Source organism: Hyperoodon ampullatus, assembly GCF_949752795.1.
Source record: "Hyperoodon ampullatus genome assembly, chromosome: 2".
Lineage (NCBI taxonomy): Eukaryota > Metazoa > Chordata > Mammalia > Artiodactyla > Ziphiidae > Hyperoodon > Hyperoodon ampullatus.
In genome coordinates, this window is record NC_136915.1 from 197,639,507 (window position 1) to 197,660,302 (window position 20,796).

Consider the following 20,796-nt stretch of genomic DNA (forward strand, 5'->3'; position numbering starts at 1 on the left):
CCAGGATGGCCATATTAACTACTTATCCCTCCACCCTGTAAGGTCCAGCCATAATTTCCCTGGAAAAAAAACTTTATACTTTCTCAGCTAGTAGGACTTATTCTCAATAGGACTTGTAAGCACTTGCTCTGGACGGAATTCCCTTTCCCACGCTGCTCTCTCCTGGCCAGCCACGGTCCAACCTTGAGGTTGGGTTCATCCACCTGAAAAACCAATGGACTCCCCACTGCCCAGTCCACGCAGATTCCTTCCCCCGACCTTTGGATTCCTGAGGCTAAGAGATGAAGACTCTCACTTGTTTCGGGGCAAAAGCGGTTGGTTTGAAAGAGGAGCTAATTCCGACCCTCTCCTTAAAGCCTCGTCCACCCATCCCCACCCCACCCTCTCCTGACTTGGTACCTTACGCGTGAAGGACCCGTGCATGTGGAGTCACAGGTTACGAGCTGCGCTCCCGGCAAGGCTGCCCAGCCGCCGTTAAGCCGCAGGAGAAACCCCACCTCCTGGTCCCCCGGCCAGGTTCCTGCGGAGACGGTGCAGTTCTCGTCCCCGCGGCAGGTGGCGCTGTCTCCGGAGGCTCGGGCCGCGGCCCCGCCCTCGCGCGCTTGCCCGGCCAGTGCGCCGGCACAGCCTCGCGGATTGGCCGCGCGCAGGAGCCGTCCGGCGGCGGCGGGTTGGGCCGCGGGGCTGGCGCGCGGCGCGGAGCAAGATGGCGGCGGCGGCGGCAGCTGGTGCGGCCTCCGGGCTGCCGGGGCCGGTGGCCCAGGGGCTGAAGGAGGCATTGGTGGACACGCTCACCGGGATCCTGTCCCCGGTGCAGGAGGTGCGGGCGGCCGCCGAGGAGCAGATTAAGGTGCTGGAGGTGACGGAGGGTGAGTGAGGCGGGCCGTCGCGAGGGCGGCGGGTCTGGGCCGCGCTGACCACTGGCCGCGCTTCGGCTGGAGGCTGGACACGGGGAGGTCGGGGGCCGGGGAGGCCTGGGGCCGCTGGGGCCCGGCCGGGCGGAGCGCGGGGCCGGGGGCGCCGGGGGCGCCGGGCCGGGGCCCGAGGCCGGAGTGGGGGGGGGGGCGGGGGCGGGGGCGCGTTCTCCGCCGGACGGCGGTCCTGGGCGAGGCTGTCAGCTGGGGGCCTGGCGGGGCCTCCGCACGTTTCCCCGGGAATCAATCACGCCTGTGCGGCCGCCTCCCCTCCCCGCCGCGTCCCCGCCGGTTTTCGGAGCGGCCGGCACTGTTCGGAGGAGCCGATCGTCCTTTGTCTTTGTGTCTTTGTCCCCCTCCTCCTATTGGAAGCTTGAAAGTGATGGAGGAGAAAACAAGCCTTTGGCTTGAGGTTGTCCTTCAGTTGCTGCCGAGCGGGCCTTTCTCCAGGCCCGGGGCAGCCACGCTCCGAAGAGCATTAGATCCTGAAACAGGAGGAGGGAAATCCGCTCGGGGTTTATGTCAGGAATACGTCTGGCCTGTCGGGGCTTCGCTGGCAGAACTCCAAACCTGCGGACTCCTCCAGCTCAGCAGGACGGTCCCACCACCTCTCAGAGTGTCCGTAGGAGTTGGCCCGCCTGTGGACTGAGGGTTTTTATTGAAAAGAACTTAAGACAAAGCTCACTTAAATTTAATTTTATATTCTCCCGCAGCATGAGAGAGTTCTTGAAGAACTAAATTATCTCTATTGGAAATACGTTGAGATTTGGGATCTAGCAGGTTAAGGACCATTTTGAAGGCCCAGTTGTAATTGTCATTGTCTTGTGAAATGTCAGATCCTATAAGAGGAGCTGTGCACAGATTGACCTGTAGGAGTTATTACAGCCTACTAGGTGAAATTCCTTTATTCACGCTACCGTCTGTGCCTCCCTTGGGTGTGAAGGAGAAAGGGTGACAGAGCAAAGGCACCTCATCACATTCAAGTTGCTACTAGAATAAAGTTGAAGGTCCGGTACCTTCCCTGAGTGACACCCAGGGTTCCCGGTGCCCCAGGCGTAGGTCTGGTGCTTTCCTACAAAAGGTGAACCTTCGCTCGTGTTTGAACTGTCCAGCAGCAGCTCCGATTGGGCTCTGACCCCTTTGACGCTAGCCAACACCATGGTCTCATCTAGGCAAAGTCAGTTATCATCTTCTTGAGATCTTCTTGAAGTTCTACTCTCCTCCTTCATCTTTTTGGGTCTCAAAATAAGAAATTAAACAGAAGTGCAGAATTTTGCATTTGATCTAGGCCACTGATGGGAATAGATTCTCTCTCTCCCTCTCACACACAGACACACACACCCCCCACACACACCCCATAACTTACCGGGAACCTGCTACCAGTGTGCTGTGAGCCGTGGAGAGGCTTTGACACAGCAGCCTGCTGTTGGTGACCCAGTAGGAAGGCATGTGACTCACAGGTTTGGGATGTGATGTGCAGGGCTGAATCAAGTCTGTGGAGTTGAATGTGGTACTTTGGACCCTTTGGGGGTTGTTTGTGTTTTTAAATAGTCTAATTTCTTTTGTTTATTGAAAAACTGTAGAAATCCACCCCTTTCAGTAACCTCTTTTTGAGGTGGCGGATGGTGATCCGTTCCTCAGATACAGTACCTTGCTTCTCTCCTTTCCTCTTCTTGTGGCCTTTCACAAGTTGTTTTTTGCCATGGGGTCCAGAGTACCTCCTGTCTTCTCTTCAGTCTGAATGTCACACGTTTCCTTTGCGCGGCCCGTCTCTTTTCCTTTAATGAAAGCAGAGCACGTGCCTTCCCAGCCCGGCTTTCGCCAGCAGTCTGGCCTGAGGAAGCACGCAGGGCATTGCTCCCACTGTTAGAACACCCTGCAGGCCTAGGCGAGCAGCCGTTCTTGCGAGTGAATGAATCTTTTCCACTCCTTTGGAGTTGCTTCATGTTTTCGTTTTATCCTAGTAGAAGAAACCTTGCTTTCTGGTCCTAGGAAACACACTTCCTTAAAACTTGGAGTTGATGGGGAATCTGGGAGTTGGTGTCTGTTATTATGTGTGTTCTTTCCATCCTTTTTTGGTTCCGAGAGGCCCAAGATTGGATGACAACCAGATCTGGTTGTTTCTAGTCCCTCTGTCTCCTCAAATAACCACACTGTCTTTATGAGCCGTATTACTGCCTCGCATGGGAGACTGGTCCCAGCCGATCCTTCAGATTAACCCGTCTATTCCCTTTGACAAAGGGAACAATTTCTAATTTAATTTGGGGGGAAAGACACAGGTCGGCTGTCAACTCTCTGTTAAGTGGACAGATAAGAGAGGTTGCCGTGCTCTGACCAGATTCTGGAGTAGAAGAGATTTTAAGAAGCAGTTATCTTAGAAAACTGAGGTGCTGGAGCCCAAAGTACATCCAGGTCATTCAGTCTGCCAGCTGGTATTTTCCGGGAAATAACTTGCCCATTGTCAGTTACCATGTTTTCCAGAATGGGAACCTGTCCTCTTAAGCCAAGAAACGGTGTGTATGTCAGAGATCCATCTGACTCGTATAGTGGGCTAATTCTGAAAGGATGAAGATAGGCTATGCCCACCAGCCTGGTGTCCTGGGATGGTGTTCTTAAGTCCCTGTGCTTGCTGTTTTCCCTAGTCACGTGGAATCTGAGGGAAACCCAGCAAACCTTTCTGACTAGTGAAAGCCTGTTTCACAGGGCTAAGTGGCAGAGGAGATGGTGCCACTAGCCACCCTCTTCAGACAGCACTCACATCCTGAACTGAGAAACTTATTACTTGAAAGTTGGAGGTTCCTCTGCTATACAGTTTTCCAACAGATAATTGGTACCCTTTTGTTTCCTTAGGAAGACTGAGATTTTGAGTTTTATCAACAGGGTTTGTAGGAGTTTAGTTCTACCTCAGTAAAGTAAGAATTAGTCTTTTTGATCTGTTAGAGCATTCTTCTAATTCCATTCTATTTAGTAGGTGGGATCATATCAAGCATCTTATAAACATGGTAATTAAAGAGGATAGTTTGTGAACTGCCGAAGGTCTCTTACGTCAAAGTCTAATGTCCTCTACTCAGCTTTATGAGCTCTTTTTTGGTGACTTATTACAAGATCATGATTTTTGACAATGTCAGCTCTTTTTTTTTGGAGTATTTATGCTTGACTTTTTTATATCTTAGAATGAAGTTATTTCCTTTTTTTTTTCTTTTCTGTTTACTGTCCTCTGAGAGCAGCATCACCGGAGTGGTGGGATGTGTTGCTTTCGTTCTGAAGCTTTAATTCTCCAGGCCAGCCAGTGCAGCAGAGACTTTCTTATATGACTAGATTTAGACCCTAGGTCATTTTCTTCTTTTAGTTATTTCTTTTGTGTGTTAGAAGTGAAGACATTTGGCCTTGACTTAGTCTTTTCTGTCTTGCTCCCAGCAGATATGTCACAGAAGATACATTTTTTCTTTCCTCCCACCACCATTATATTGAGCTGGGGAGGGGGGATTATCTCTCCCTCGCTTTTCCTGACATCCGACGCTGCCTAGATATCTGTGTTGATTCCCCATCTTAGGTGCCTAGAGAGATGATCCTGCTGGTGGAAGTTTGCTTTCTGGTTCTCATGGGCGCTTTTCTGGCTCTCTTCCAGTGTAGCGTAAGCACTGTCACCTGCGAAGGGAGCCCTCCAGGATCCAGACGCACTCCTGGGCGTGTGGCGGGCACTGAGCCGAGCGGAAGGCGGCCACGCTCGGAAAAAGGCCAGTGGTGCAGTTTTCTTTTTCCTTTCAGCTGTGGTTTTGTGAAAAACCCTGTGAGAAAGGGGGACTTCTCCAGAGCTCTCCTCAGAACTCCCTCCTTCCCAGCCAGTCCCTGTCCCCAATTCTTCCTAGTAGGAGCCTTCCTGACTGTCCAAGCCTCATGTCTCCAGTCGACCCTTAAGACCGGGAGCATGTATTTCTCAGCTTATCCTTTCTCCTCCATGCTCTCCTTTGGATCTTCCCTTCCCAGCCAAGTTATAGAAGGATCGTGTTTTTGCCAAGTGGGGTGAAATGAGAGAAAGAGGAGCGAGGAAAACCAGAGAGGCGGCAGAGACTAAAAGGCCAGAGAATGATTAAGGAGACAGGCAAAAGATTCCTTAGGAAGTCAGAGGCTACCATTTTGGGTTGGATTAAAGGTTAATCCAGAACCACTTAAGAGTCAAGGTACAAACCCAGGGTACAGGGTACAAATCGAACAGGTCTGTCTTTATTCACCTTGGGAAAGGGAACTAGAGAAATTAAATTTCTTAACGAAAATGGCTTTAGAAAGCTAACTTCATACAGCCCACTTGAGAATGTCCCCCTTTGGCCTAACGTCATAGATTGAATCTTAGTTTAATCTGGAATTGGTCCTTTTCAAGCAAGACAGAATAAAACAGCTCTGTCTGTCTATGTCTCTTGTATTTTCCCTCCCTTAATCATCCCAAAGTAAGTTATTCAGCTGTTCTTTCTAATGCTTTCTAAAGAAATTGTTAATTTCAGAAAAATTGGAAATCCCCCAACACACACTAAAATATAAGTACTTTTTTCTTTATGGATATACTTAGTTATACTTCATCAAAAAATATTGTATGATCTCTGTTAAGTGAATATCTGTATATAGGATTTTTCCTACTTCACAGAAGTCATCAGTGCATAAGGCAGTGGTGTTGATCAGAGTTAAAGTAAGTCAGAGAACTTGAGGGTTTTTTCTGGCTTTTCATCCTATGAGTTTTATAGAGCACAGAGTTCATCACCCGCACACCACCACTGTCACGTCTTGTCAGTGATGCTTCATATAGCTTTTAAGTAAATTAAAATTAAACTAACTAAAAATAAAATTAAATTTTATGATATGAAACTCTTTTATGGCGACTGATATCCTGTATTTCTAATGGGTATATGGTCTAGACAGACTAAATTAGGTTAAATAAAATAATAATTGATATTTTCCCTCATATCTCTCTATAACCTAATGCACATGAGCTCTTTGTCTTTGAATTTGGGGGGTTTCCAACCCAGAGTTGATCATGTCACTGTTTTTGAAACTCCGGGAGCCTGTAGGGAAGAAAATCTATTCTGTTTATCCATTCTGTTTTAAAAATTTGTCTTTAGATGATACTCTTTGAAGGTTTTCTTTCCCATTAAAGCTTTTGAACAGAGAATCATGTTTTTCCAACTTTCGAGCTTCTAGTTTCCTACGTGGAGGAAATAAACTTTCAGAGAAAATCCATTCTTTAATGCTTGTTGTGGGTATGAATCCCCTGGCTGACTTAGGTTTCTGGGCTCCCACATGGATCTTAATCTTCTGATGATCTCTCCCTCTCACCATCTTTTACAGTCTCAGTGATGTGTGAAGCACGGTGATTGGTGGAAATTGGGGTGTGATCTCTGATAGGTTCCTGACAAGAGGAATTTAAACATTATGTTATAGAATGAAGAGCTCCCAATTATTGTGAGATCCTCACCAGAGCACGACTACCTCCTGGCGCTCAGATGGAAAACACGTATTCACACTAAGCTTTTCTTTAAAAAGAGTGAACTTGAAGTTCTCAGGTTGATGAGAAAGGACCCCTGTGTAGAGTTTGCCCGGTCTTCCTGCTGTAATGACTCTTCTGGTCGGTGGGAGTGTGGACTGATGGAGAAGGCCTGCTTCCTTCTCCCTTCTGTGAGCCTCGGCGCGGACCCGACAGCAGCATCTGTGCTTATTGGGAGGAAATTATTCAGATTGGTTTAAGCTTTATAGTTTCCACTCATGTTTCAAACCCTCCTCAAAAAAGTCCTATTTTATACCTCAGTATCTTTTTCGCACCTTATGATTAAAGATTTTGTTTATCTTGATCTCATTACTTTGTCCCTGTAGTGATGATCCAGAAATTGTACTCTTGGCAGGAACATTAAAAATGCATATCAGAGTGCTCCATGCAAAAATTATTGAAACAGTGCTGTAAAAGAAAACACTGCGTGGCCTAGGTAATTTGTGAATGTGTTTATAGTCATTCTGAAGGACCTCATATAGGCTCACCAGAATTGGTTGACAGTACCCAGGGAGCTGAGGCTGGGTAGACAGTGACATTCTTAGCAGACTTAGGGCCATAAAGTTAGCATCCATTGTCACATCAAGTATCTGAAGTCAAAGGAAGTTACAGAGCATTACAAGTGCTCTTTCTCTCTCTCTGTTTTTTTGGTTTTTTTTTTTTTTTTTTTGGCCACGACATGCTGGGATCTTAGTTCCCTGACCAGGGATGAAACCCATGCCCCCTGCAGTGGAAACTCGGAGTCTTAACCACTGGACCGCCAGGGAAAACCCCACACATGCATCTTAGAGTGGTTTTTTCCATTAAACTTGAACATTGGTTGGTACCCAAGAGGTCTTCCTAAATTACGTCTGACTCATCTGTGTTTTAGTCCATTTGGAAAGTTGATTCCCATATCTTTGGGTTGTAGGCACCTACTGTTTATTCTGTTAAAAATGGGTTTTTTAGACTTACCAGAGGCTGAAGTAGCCAGATTAGCCCTAAGAATTAGAATGGATTTCAGTATCTTTAGAGATAATTCTGCAGGTGTGAAGTGTTTGCTTGTGATTTAATCACTTAATAAATGCTTTAGAAAGAATGTGGCGGCTTTTTCGGTGGTCTTGCGAAAATTCTCCTTTCCTGAGTGACATGATAGGTGCCGTAAGGTTGTATCAGTAACTGAAGCTTAAAATAAGGGTGTAATAAGAAAGAGTTAAGAATCTTAAGAATTCAGTAAGGTAGCATAAATTAAAAATACAAAAAATTAAAATATAAAAGACAATAGCCTTCATATACACAAACAGTGAAAGGTTAGAGAATATAATGGTGGTTTTTTAAAAACCGTTTACAATAGCAACAAAAAGATTAAATACTTAGGAACAAAATAAACAGGAAACGTGCAAAAACCTATTAGGGGAATCTTTTTAAACATTCCTGAAAGCCTTAAAAGCAGACATGAAATGGAAAGGTGTGCGCTGTCCTTGGATAGGACAACTCAGCCTTCTAGATGAGTGAGAAAGGTTGATTCTGAAGTTCATAGAGAAATAAGCTTGGAAGAAATAGCTCCAAAAACACCAAAAAAGGAAAACTGTGAGGAGGGACTAGTTCTACCAGACATTAAACCGTTATGTAAAGCCTCTATAATTAAAATAAGCAGTGCGGCACTGGCACACAAATAGGCAGATAGAACTGTGGAATAAAATAGAAAGTCCAGAAGTAGACACGAGTAACTATGGAAATGCAGTATTGATAAAGGTGGCATCTCAAATCATTGGGGTAAAGATGGACCTTTTAATAAAGGTGCTGGGACAATTGGGTAGCCGTTTTGAATTAGATCAGTATCTCACACCATACAAAAAAATTAGCTTCAGGGCTTCCCTGGTGGCGCAGTGGTTGAGAGTCCGCCTGCTGGTGCAGGGGACACGGGTTTGTGCCCCGGTCCGGGAAGATCCCACATGCCGCGGAGCGGCTGGGCCCGTGAGCCATGGCTGCTGAGCCTGCGCGTCTGGAGCTTGTGCTCCGCAACAGGAAAGGCCACAACAGTGAGAGGCCCGCGTACCGCAAAAAAAAAAAAAAAAAAATTAGCTTCAAATGATTAGGAATCTAAATATTTAAAACATGAAACCATAAAAGTTTTAGAAGAAAGTATGGGTGAATTTTTCTTTATCCTTGGCATAAAGAAATGCTCTCTAACTATGACTCAAAATCCGGAGGCAGTAAAAGATTGATAAATTTGACTACATTAGAATTTTAATTTTCATGACAAAAAACACCATATAAAAAGTCAGTACCGGGCCTCCCTGGTGGCGCAGTGGTTGAGAGTCCACCTGCCGATGCAGGGGATACGGGTTCGTGCCCCGGTCTGGGAGGATCCCATATACCGCGGAGCGGCTGGGCCCGTGAGCCATGGCTGCTGAGCCTGTGCATCCGGAGCCTGTGCTCCGCAACGGGAGAGGCCACAACAGTGAGAGGCCCGCGTACCACAAAAAAAAAAAAAAAAAAAAAAAAAAAAAAAAAAAAAAAAAGTCAGTACCAACAAAGAAAATTATACCTAGGCCTATCATATTCAAACTGCGGAAGACCAAAGACAAAGAGAGTATCTTGAAAGGAGTCAGAGGAAAATAGTACCTTACCCATAGAGGAACAAGAATTAACAATTACATTGGACCGCTCTTCAGAAGCCATATAAGCGAGAGAAGAGTAGAGTGAGATATCTCAAGTGATGATAGAAAAATATTACCACCTAGAATTCTGTATCCTCTGAAATCAGCCTTCAAAACTGAAGACTTTCTCAGACAGACAAAAATTGAGGGACTTCATTACTAGCAGACCTGCCCTGCAAGAGATGTGAACAGGAGTTCCTGAGAGAGAAGGGAAATTATACATTAGAAACTTGGATCTCAAAACAAGCTCAGAAGAAATAGAGATGAAATTTTTTTCAGTCAGAAGACAGCTGACAAAGTGAGAGATTTTCACAGCATATACCACAGACAAAAGGATAATATCCTTAATATATAAAGAACTCTTAAAAATTGAGAAACAAAGGACCAAAACCTCAGTAGAACAATGAGGGGGTGGGGCATGGACAGAGAACTCACCCCTCCTCCTAAGTGTCATTAAGAAGGCATCAAACACACACAAATAGTGTAAAGTCCCTCAGGATTTAGAGAAATACAAATTAAACAACATCAAGATATCATTTCTCCTCCATCAGACTGGCAAAGTTTTTAAAGCATGTTCTGTTGGTGAGGTGGTGGAGAAACACTTTTTTTTCTTTTTTAAACTTATTTATTTATTTATTTTTGGCTGCGTTGGGTCTTCGTTGCTGTGTGCGGGCTTTCTCTAGTTGCGGCAAGCCGGGGCTACTCTTCATTGCAGTGCGTGGGCTTCTCATCGCGGTGGCTTCTCTTTGTTGCAGAGTATGGGCTCTAGGCGTGCAGGCTTCAGTAGCTGTGGCTTGCAGGCTCTGGAGTTCAGGCTCAGTAGTTGTGGCACACAGGCTTAGTTGCTCCACGGCATGTGGGATCTTCCCGGACCAGGGCTCGAACCTGTGTCCCCTGCATTGGCAGGCAGATTCTTAACCACTGCGCCACCAGGGAAGTCCTGGAGAAACACTCTTTAACAGTGCTAGTGGGAATGCACGTTGGTGCAGTCCTTCTGGAGGGAAATTTGGCCACACCTGACAACACTACAAATGCACTTACTTTTGAGCCAGCAGTCCCACTTCTGGGAAAATACCCTGAAGATACACATTTAACAATATAAAAATACATACTGAACACTATTATTTACTGCAACATTGTTTATAAAAGCAAAATAATTGGAAGCAATCTAGTTGCCCATATATAGGAAGATGGCTGAAAAAAGTATGTGTATCCATACAGTGGTATATTATGCAGCCGTAAAAAAGAATAAGGAATCTTGAGGAACTGTTTTGGAATGGTTTCCAGATTATAATGTTTTTTTGTTTTTTGTTTTTTGTTTTGTTTTTTTTTTGCGGTACACGGGCCTCTCACTGTTGTGGCCTCTCCCGTTGCGGAGCACAGACTCCGGACGCGCAGGCTCAGCGGCCGTGACTCACAGGCCCAGCCGCTCCGCGGCACGTGGGATCTTCCCAGACCAGGGCACGAACCCGTGTCCCCTGCATCGACAGGCGGACTGTCAACCACTGCGCCACAGCGGAAGCCCCCAGATTATAATGTTAACTGAAAATAAGCAAAGTGCAAAAGAGTGTAATATACTACTTTTCATGTAAACAAGAGGATACAAGAAAATACACATGTATCTGCTTGTTTATGCAAAAGAAATACAGAAAAGATAAACCAGAAACTGATTGGTCACCTACGTGGAGCTGCTGGGGAAAGGATGGAAGGAAGTTAGTAGGGATGAGGAGGGAGCATATGCCTTTTTGTGTAGCTTTAACTCTGGAATCATAGTAAAGTTTTACATACCCCCCAAAATAAGTAAATAATTAAAACCAAACAATGGAAGGGTGCAATTAGTAACAAATGAACCTAACTGTATTACAGATGAACAGTGTAACTACTACTAGGCGTTGTGGGAGGAAAGAACTAACCTAAGTAACTGTGGAAAACAGTATTTTGGTTTTTGGTTTTTTAAATTTTCTTTATCTTTGGCTGCATTGGGTCTTCGTTACTGCTCACGGGTTTTCTCTAGTTGTGAACAGGGGCTATTCTTCATTGCAGCGTCTGGGCTTCTCATTGCGGTGGCTCCTCTTGTTGCAGAGCACGGGCTCTAGGTGCGCGGGCTTCAGGAGTTGCAACGCACAGGCTCAGTAGTTATGATGCACGGGCTTAGCTGCTCCGCGGCATGTGGGATCTTCCTGGACCAGGGCTCGAACCCGTGTACCCTGCATTGGCAGGTGGATTCTTAACCACTGCACCACCAGGGAAGTCCCTGGAAAATAGTATTTTGACTGCATATTGTAAGACTCAAGTCAAAAAGGACTGTACACAAAAATTGTACTCCAGTTAATATATCTGTTTTTCACAGGAGCGTTAATAGTTCTGTAATTAGTTTCTGTGTATACTAAGATTGAACAAATAAGTAATTTTACTGTAGATAATGAGAGCCACATTTATCACTATCAGAGAAAGCATTACAAATAAGGAGGACAAGCAGGGTGAACCTTGAGATATTGGATCGGCATTTGCGTTATCAGTAGATAGACGGATGGATTGGCAGGCGGATGGACGGACAGATGTATGTGTAAGTGTAGGTTAGTATGCATACATATATGTCGTAGTGCTGTTCTCTGAGAGGGCCTAGAAGCAGTGAGCACACGTAGCGCCCAGATCTTGATCTCTAAATAGCATTCTCCACTAAAAAGCACCAGGGCTCCTTGGAGGAATAGTTGATTCCAGGGTTTAGGCAGAGAAAATACAGGGTGAGCCTAGAATATCCTGTGATAACAGAATGTAAGGAAGGGCTTGAAAAACGATGGGATCATGTGGAAAGGCCTGCAAGAAGGTGTGCTGGTGGCCACAGTGGAACAGCTGAGCAGCAGAACAAATAACGAGAGTGTTGGGTTAACACTCATGGAGTGGGGCTTCCCTGGTGGCGCAGCAGTTGGGAGTCCGCCTGCCGATGCAGGGGACACAGGTTCGTGCCCCGGTCCGGGAGGATCCCGCATGCCGCGGAGCGGCTGGGCCCGTGAGCTATGGCCGCTGAACCTGCGCGTCTGGAGCCTGTGCTCCGCAACGGGAGAGGCCACAACGGTGAGAGGCCCACGTACTGCCAAAAAAAAAAAAAAAACTCATGGAGTGAAATGAACAAGCATGGGTCCACATGGGTCGAAATAAATGAAGGAGACAGGACAGTGCTTCCTTACAAAAGAATTGGAAGTAATTAGTAAGTGTAAAGAGAATAAGAAATACAAAAGCACCACAGGACAAACAACACAGTAATAATTGTTGCAGGCAGGATCCACAGATGGATGCTAAAATCAATCAGTGAGTGTTTGAAGAGAAACAGGATATGAACATAATCTCAAAGTATCTCTCTGAAGATTTTTGTCATTTATAAAGGGAGAGACAGTACCTTTATAGTGGAAAATCCAGCAGACCCCACATTACCAAGTGGTCATGGTTAACATTACCAATAAGAAAATTTATCAACATTATGGTACGCTAAGGACACAGCATCACTTCCCTGATATTCTTGCCAAAAATGAATGACCTCAATCTGATCATGAGGAGACGTCAGTCGAATGAACATCAAGATGTGTTCTACAAAATACTGACCATTACTTATCAAAAGTGGTCGGGTCATAAAAAACAAGGAAAGAATAAGACTGTCACGCATTGGAGGAAACTACTTTAAGTCTAAAAATTATTTCAAAATTAAACATTAAAAAAAATAGGCATAGGGATTTCCCTGGTGGCGCAGTGGTTACGAATCTGCCTGCCAATGCAGGGCACACGGGTTTGAGCCCTGTTCCGGGAAGATCCCACATGCCACAGAGCAACTAAGCCCGTGCACCACAACTGCTGAGCCTGTGCTCTAGAGCCCATGAGCCATAACTACTGAGCCCGTGTGCCACAACTACTGAAACCCGCGTGCTTAGAGCCCGTGCTCCACAACAAGAGAAGCCACCACAGTGAGAAGCCTCTGCACTGCAATGAAGAGTAGCCTCCTCTCGCCGCAACTAGAGAAAGCCCGCACGCAGCAATGAAGACCCAACGCAGCCAAAAATTAATTAATTAATTAATTTTTTAAAAAGGCATAGATTATTTTCAGTAGTTTTTCACCTGCTTACCTGGATAAGCCTTGAACATGGAACATTGCCTGGAACAACTTTTTCCTGATATTAAGCTTTTGTATTGCATAAATACCCTTTGGATGGCTATTTCAGTGGAATCTAGTTGTGATAGTTAGCACTTACCATGGAAAGTAACTTTAGTTACATCGATAAGAAAGCCAAACAATGTACTCATGATGGAGCAATGTACTCATGATGGGCAATAAAAATAATAGCACAACAACTGATTTTTTTTTTTACGGAATTTTTGTTTTTCTTGTGATGAAAACTTTTAAGATCTAGTCTCAGCAACTTTTCAAATATGCAACACGGTATTATTAGCTGTAGTTGACATGCTGCACGTTACTTCCCCATGACTTATTTATTTTATAACTGGAAATTTATACCTTTTGACTCTCTTCACCCATTTTGCCCACCCCCCATCTCCAGCTTCTGGCAACCACCAGTGTGTTCTCTTCGTCTGTGAGCTTGTTTGTTTTGTTTTGTTTGTTTGTTTTAAATTCCACATATAAGTGAGATCATACGGTATTTGTCTTTCTCTCTCTGACTGACTTCACTTAGCATAATGCCCTCAAGGTCCATCCGTAGTGTTGTAAGTGGCAAGATTTCATTCTTCTTTATGGTTGACTAATATCCTATTTTGTGTGTGTGTGTGTGTATCTGTACTCATACATATACATACATACCACGTACGTATTCTTTATCCATTCACCTATCGGTGGACACTTGGGTCCCGTTTCCACATCTTGGCTATTATAAATAGTACTGCGATGAACATGAGTTGGATATATCTTTTTGAGTTAGTGTTTTCATTTTCTTTGGATAAACACCCAGAAGTGGAATTGCTGCCTTAAATGGGAGCTCTATTTTTAATTTTTTGAGGAACCTCCATACTGTTTTCCATAGTGGCTGCACCATTTTGCATTTCCATCAACAATGCACAAAGGTTCCCTTTTCTCCACATTCTTGTCAACACTTGTTATCGCTTATCCTTTTTTTTTTTTAATACTTATTAACTTATTTGGTTGTGCTGGGTGTTAGTTGTGGCAAGCAGGCTCCTTAGTTGTGGCTCCAGGGCTACTTAGTTGTGGCATGCGAACTCTTAGTTATGGCATGCATGTGGGATCTAGTTCCCTGACCAGGGATCGAACCCGCATCCCCTGTCTTATCCCCTGCACCTTCACGGAAGTCCCATTATTGCTTATCTTTTTGATAATAGCCATTGTGATAGGTGTGAGTTTATCTCATTGTGATTTTGATTTGCATTTCCCTGATAATTAGTGTTGTTCAGCATCTTTTTCATGTGTCTGTTGGCCATCTCTAGGTCTTTAGAACAGTGTATATTCAGGTCCTCTGCCCATTTTAAAATCTAGTTGTTTTATTTGCTATTGAATTGTATGAGTTCTTCATATATTTTGTATATTAAACCCTTAACAGATACATGATTTGCAGATATGTTCTCCCATTCGGTAGGTTGCCTTTGTTTTTGGTTGATGGTTTCCTTTGTTGTGCAGAGCTTTTTAGTTTGATGTGGTCCCACTTGTTTTTGTTTTTGTTGCCTTTAATCTTGGTGTCAAATGAAAAAAAAATCACCAAAACCAATGTCAAGGAACTTACTGCCTATGGTTCCTTCAAGGAGTTTTATGATTTCAGGTCTTTTACATTCAAATCTTTAATCTGTTTTGAATTGATTTTTGTGTATGGTGTGAGATAGTGGTCCAGTTTCATTCTTTTACATGTGGCTGTTCAGTTTTCCCAGCACCATTTGTTGAAGAGTCTCTCCTTTCCCCATTGTATATTTTTGGCTCCTTTGTCATAAATTAATTGACCATGTATGTGTGGGTTTATTTTTACGCTCTCTATTCTCTTCCATTGATCTGTATGTCTGTTTCTATGCCAATACTACACTGTTTTGATTACTACAGTTTTGTAATACAATTTAAAATCAGGGAGCATGATGCCTCTAACTTTATTCTTTCTCAGGATTGCTTTGCCTGTTTGGGTCATTTGTGGTTCCATGCTGATTTTATTTTTTATTTTTTTTATTTTTATTTTTTTTATTTTTTTTTAGAAGTGGGAATTTTTAATGTAATGGTAAAATTGTAAATAGTCACAATATTTACAGGAACAATTTGGCTGTGCACAACCATAAAAAGCATTTACTGATTGCTTGCTATGTATCAAACACTCTTGTTAGTATATATATTAGCTCACATAATCTCATACCAATTCTGCGGTAGATACTACTACAGATGATATACAAATGAGAAAAATGACGTAGAGGATTTGTGACATGGTTAGTGAGGGGCAAAACCAGCTTTCTAACTGAAGCAGCCTGACCTCATCGTCCCACTTCAAAATTAGTAGTCTGTTGCCCTGATGGGAGACTTTATTTATTTATTTATTTATTTATATTAGTTTCTTCTTTATAACAAAGTGAATCAGTCATACATATACATCTGTTCCCACATCCCTTCCCTCATGCTGATTTTAGAATTGTTTGTTTTGTTTCTGTGGAAAGCGCCATTGGAATTTGGATAGGGATTGCCACGGCAGCTCAGGGCCCAGGCTTTAACGCCACTGATCACAGCTCTCAAGTGGGATGGTGAGCCTGTTGTAACCTGTGCACCTGCCATGACCAAGCAGTTCTGAAAGCTGCTGTCTGTTCTCAAAAAAGTGCTGTCCAGTAGGAAGAATGTGAGTCACATGAACGTTTTAATCATCTAGTAGCTAAAGGGTAAAAAAGAAACAGGTAAAATTCATTTTTAATACTGTAATCATTTAACCGAATGTATGCAGTGTATTATTTCAATATGTAATCGATATAAACTTTACTAAAATATTCCACAGAATTTGGTTTCATACTGCGTTTGCAGTCTGGTGCAAGTCTTACATTTCCAGCACATATCAGTTCTTGGAGGCCGCATTTCAGGTCCTCAGTAGCCACTTGTAGCTGATGGCTGCCATATTGGATCACGCAGCCCTGGAAGGCAAGATGCGAAAATTAGGGTGCGCTCTCGGTCTTACATTCTGCTTCCTCTTTTCACAAATATATATTTGATAATTTACTTCTTTGCAAGTATAAATTAGATCTAAATTCAAACTTTTTTTCTTGTGGTAAAATACACTTAATATAAAATTTATCATCTTAACCTTCTTGAAGTGCATAGTTCAGTGGTATTAAATACATTCACATTGTTGTACAGCCCTCGCTGCCAACTATCCCCATTTCTTCTTGTAAAACTGAAACTCTATACTCGTTAAATAGTAACTTTCCAATTCCCTGTCCCTCAGCCTCTGGCAGTCACCATTCTACTCTCTGTCTTTATGATTTTCACTACTGTAAGTACCTCATGTAAGTGGGTACGTATGTACTTGTCTTTTTGTGACTGGCTTGTTCCACTTTGTGTACTGTCCTCAGGGTTCATCCATCATAGCAGTTGTTTTAGCCTATTGCAGAATTTCCTTCCTTTTAAAGGCTGAGTAGTATTCCATTGTACATATAGACCACATTTTGCTTATCCATTCATCTGTCGATGGTCACTTGGGTTGCTTCCACATTTTAGCTATTATGAAATATGCTGCCGTGAACATGGCATACAAATAAATATCTCTTCAAGACACTGCTTGCCTTTCTTTTGGGTATATACCCATAAGTGGAATTTGCTGGGTCATATGGTAATTCTATTTAAAAAATTTTAAGGAGCCACCACTGTACTGTTCTCCGCAGCAGCTGTACCCTTTTGCATTCTCACTAACAGTGCACAAGGCTTCCAGTTTCTCCACATCCTCTCCAATGGCAGTTTTCTGTTTTTTGGATGGTAGCCATCCTAACGTATGTGAGGTGGTACCTCAGTTTTGCTTTTCATTTCCCTAATGATTAGTGATGTTGAGCATCGTTTCATGTGCTTATTGGCCTTCATGTATCTTTGGAGAAATGTCTGTTCAAGTCTTATGCCCATCATTTAACTGGGTCATTTTGTTGTTGTTGAGTGGTAGAATTTCTTTATCTAACTGGATGTTAATGACTTATTACATACCTATTTGCAAGTTTTCCCCTTCTGTGGGTAGCTGCTTTTACTCTGTGATAGTGTCCTATGATGCACAACATTTTTTAATTTTGATGAAGTCTAATTTGTCTAGTTTTTCTTTTGTTACCCATGCCTTTGGCGTCACATCCAAGAAATGATTGCCATATCTAATGTCATGATGTCACGAAGCTTTTGTCCTATGTTTTCTTCTAAGAGTTTCATTGTTTTAGGCCTTATTAGGTCCTTGACCCATTTTGAGTTAATTTTTTTATGGTGTGAGGTAAGGGTCCAACTTTCTCCTTTCGCACATGGATATCCAGTTGTCCCAGCACCATTTGTTGAAAAGACTGTTCTTTCCGCATTGAGTGATCTATTCCATTGATCTATATGACCGTCTTTATGTCAGTACTGCACTGTATTGATTGCTGTAGATTTGTGTGAGTCCTCCAGTTCTGGTCTTCTTTTTCAAGATTATTTTGGCTATTTGGGGTCCCTTGAGATTCCATATGAATTTCAGGATGAGTTTTTCTGTTTCTGCAAAAAGATGTCATTGGGATTTTGATAGGGATTGCATTGAAGGATCTAAATTTTAATTTGGGAGTCGGAGTTGTTTGTAGCCTCCCAGTATGCATTTGTTGCTTGTTAGAAACTGCTCACTTTATAACAGTTGCATTTTTAGGACTAAGCCTGTGAAGCCAGATTTTCTTAGACTTCATCATCTCTTCTCTGGTGGTGTATATCTGGACAACTCCTGAAGTCTCACCTTTTAATTTTCCTTTGGGGTTAGATAGCAGCGGTGTTCGGTTAGATACTACGGGAGGCAAGACGGCTGTGCAGCGATTGGAGGAAGTGAGAGGTGCTGGACCATGCCTCGCGAGCAGCCCTGCCCCACGCCTCCTGCTTGGAGGAGCCGGTCTGAGCAGTCATCGGCGCTCTTGCAGCCACTGAATCAGGCTCCTCTGAAGTCTTTCCTGTGGCATCAGGGTTAGAGCTCAGTAAACCGTTATGGCTTTCCTGGGCGCCCTTGGACTCACAGTAGACTTTTCCCTTCCAGAATTTGGTGTTCACCTGGCAGAGCTGACCGTAGATCCCCAGGGGGCATTGGCAATCCGTCAGGTAAGTCGAGACTGATTGGCCCAGTTTATAAGTAATTTCCCTGTACTTGGTGGTGAAACTTTCTTATGGGAAAGTGAAAGAATAAGGCCACTTTATAAATAACTTAGAATTTTATACCAGATTTAGATAGACTTCAGATGAATATATCGGGCCGTGTGTATGGTTTGTATGTGGGAAGAGAGTCTTTTTCTTGCTGTGCTACTTGGCTTACTCTTTTCACAGCTGGCATCAGTCATCTTGAAGCAGTACGTGGAGACTCACTGGTGTGCCCAGTCAGAGAGGTTCAGGCCTCCTGAGACCACAGAAAGGGTGAGGAGAGGTACTCGACTTGTCTGCCTGTGGAGATGTGAGGGCTGTTCTCTGACCACAAGGAGCTATCAGAAGGCCGTGGGGTGACTGGTAGCTGGCATTGCGGGAGCCATGCTACAGATGAGAGAGCTCGAGTGCCAGGTGGACCTGGGTGCAGATGCCAGTGTGCCTTTTACTGGCTATGAAATACTCAAAAAATATTTTAACTTCTAAGCTTCAATTTCCTAAATATCTAAAATTCCAACTTTAAAGAGTTGTTTGAGGGTTACATGAAATAATGTTTCTAGTTAGTCCAGTGCTGTGCAACCATGCTGGGCCCCCAGGAAATTTTGAGGTATAAGGTCTAGAGCAGCCCTGTCCATTGGAGCTTCCTGCCGTTATGCAAACGTTCTGTGTCCGTGCTGTCCAGTACAGCCGCTCGTCACGTATGGGTGCTGAGCACTTAGAATGTGGCTAGGGCAACTGATGAGCTGAATTTTTAACTCCATTTAATTTTAATTAATTTACATTGAAATGGCCGCATGTAGTTGGCGGCTACCATAATGGACAGCGTAAGTTTAGAGACCACAGTTAGACTCTCTGGATGAATTACTTGTCCAGTTGGCGTATTGGAGTTTTCCATAGATATGCGGTGTCTTGTACACATTGCTTTTCCAGCACATGAACTGGATAGGACTCTGCCACTCACTTATAACCTGGTCTAATGGCAGGTGGGCTTTTCTCCTCTCCAGGCAAAAATCGTCATCCGGGAGCTATTGCCCAATGGCTTAAGAGAGTCGATAAGCAAGGTGCGCTCCAGCGTGGCCTATGCGGTGTCAGCCATTGCTCACTGGGACTGGCCCGAAGCCTGGCCCCAGCTCTTCAACCTGCTCATGGGGATGCTGGTGAGCGGAGACTTAAACGCAGTCCACGGCGCCATGCGAGTGCTTACAGGTATTGGAGACCATCCCCTGGTTTTGCCCCCTGCGTCCCACGCGTCACCCTCCCTGCTGCTCCTCCCAGCTGTCACCTCCATCGTACTGATCTGTTAGAAACCACATTGCTTTCTGTTTATATAAGTTTGCGAAAGTCTCACCCCTGTCTTACCTCCTTCTCCGTGATCTGCTAGCTTACCTGAAAGGTATTCTTACATCGTTAGGAATGCTGTTTCAACCTTTTCTGAGTGTCAGTCAGTTTACTAAACTTGGCATTTGGGCCCAATTTTACTAGTCCGTCTAATATTGATAGTAGATAATACCAGTTCTATGTCCAAAAGCAAATCACCCCTCTCCTTTTGTTTCAAACCCCCTCTTCCCGTGCTCCAGCTGCCTTTTTGCACCACCCAGTGTATTTTTATTGATTACATGTGACAGGTGCTCAGGGCATAGAGCTGACCTACTGAAAAGGTCAAACGCTCCTTGCTCAGATGTTCCCTGCCCCGCTTATCGCCCTTGTTTCTCTTGTACGGCATATTATTCAGGTGACTCCTCCTACCCCTCTCCGTGGAATGAGCCTTCTAGGATTCTTTACAAGCTCATGATGCCAAAATATCAATTAACAGACCTATTTTCTACTAAGGAAAGGAAGCCTATTCCCTTCCAGTCTTCCAACACAAAGTTCAGCTTCTTTTTTAAAAACCTGGAGAAAAGAATAGTTGTACATTTGTATGAACAGTTGGCTTGCTCAAGAGCCCGTGTTGTGCTTGACTAAGGAAATCATTGTTCAGTGAGATGACTTTTCTGTCGGCCACAGGGAAAGAGCTAGGGAAGTGTGTGTTCTTCTGCAAGTGGGTCGCTGCCAGCCTGCACTCCCGAATAGCTGCTCGACACGCCTTCACGTGAGCCTGGGCCGCGCTCCGGCAGCTGCAGCTCAGGTGTGCGTGCGGGGAGCAAGGGTACTGGTGTGGGGGCAGGAGCCCGGCAGGAGAGCGGGTCTGACTCTCGTCAGGGCTGTTTAAGGTGCTGTCCCAGTCTCTCCAATCTAATAAGGCTTCCCATTAAACTTCGCTGTTTACAAATGACAGCCAAGGCTAATGGTGTGAAGGAAATGCAAACACAGCCGCCAGGGGTTGAAATGAGTGATCCATGAGCCTCAGCTTTCTCTTCGCTCTCCAAGAACTTTGGAGACTGATGTCGCTGGCATCCCGTGCTTTTT

At 44.3% G+C, this 20,796-nt stretch overlaps 1 protein-coding gene across 2 annotated transcripts in view; it reads left to right on the plus strand.

Moving 5' to 3' along the window:
* Positions 1–706: 706 nt before the first annotated feature.
* The window catches only part of IPO9 (importin 9), a gene marked incomplete at its 5' end in the record, with an annotated part of 46,579 nt that continues 26,489 nt past the window's right edge, over positions 707–20,796 (plus strand). Inside the window, 5 exons of one of the 2 annotated variants that reach the window (XM_079697022.1) lie at positions 707–850; positions 4,543–4,651; positions 18,293–18,354; positions 18,577–18,663; positions 19,395–19,596. In XM_079697022.1, the coding sequence (XP_079553148.1) occupies positions 707–850; positions 4,543–4,651; positions 18,293–18,354; positions 18,577–18,663; positions 19,395–19,596 (604 nt within the window). Of the gene's footprint in view, positions 870–4,542; positions 4,652–18,292; positions 18,355–18,576; positions 18,664–19,394; positions 19,597–20,796 lie in introns of both variants that reach the window. The other variant, XM_079697023.1, reaches the window with a different exon arrangement.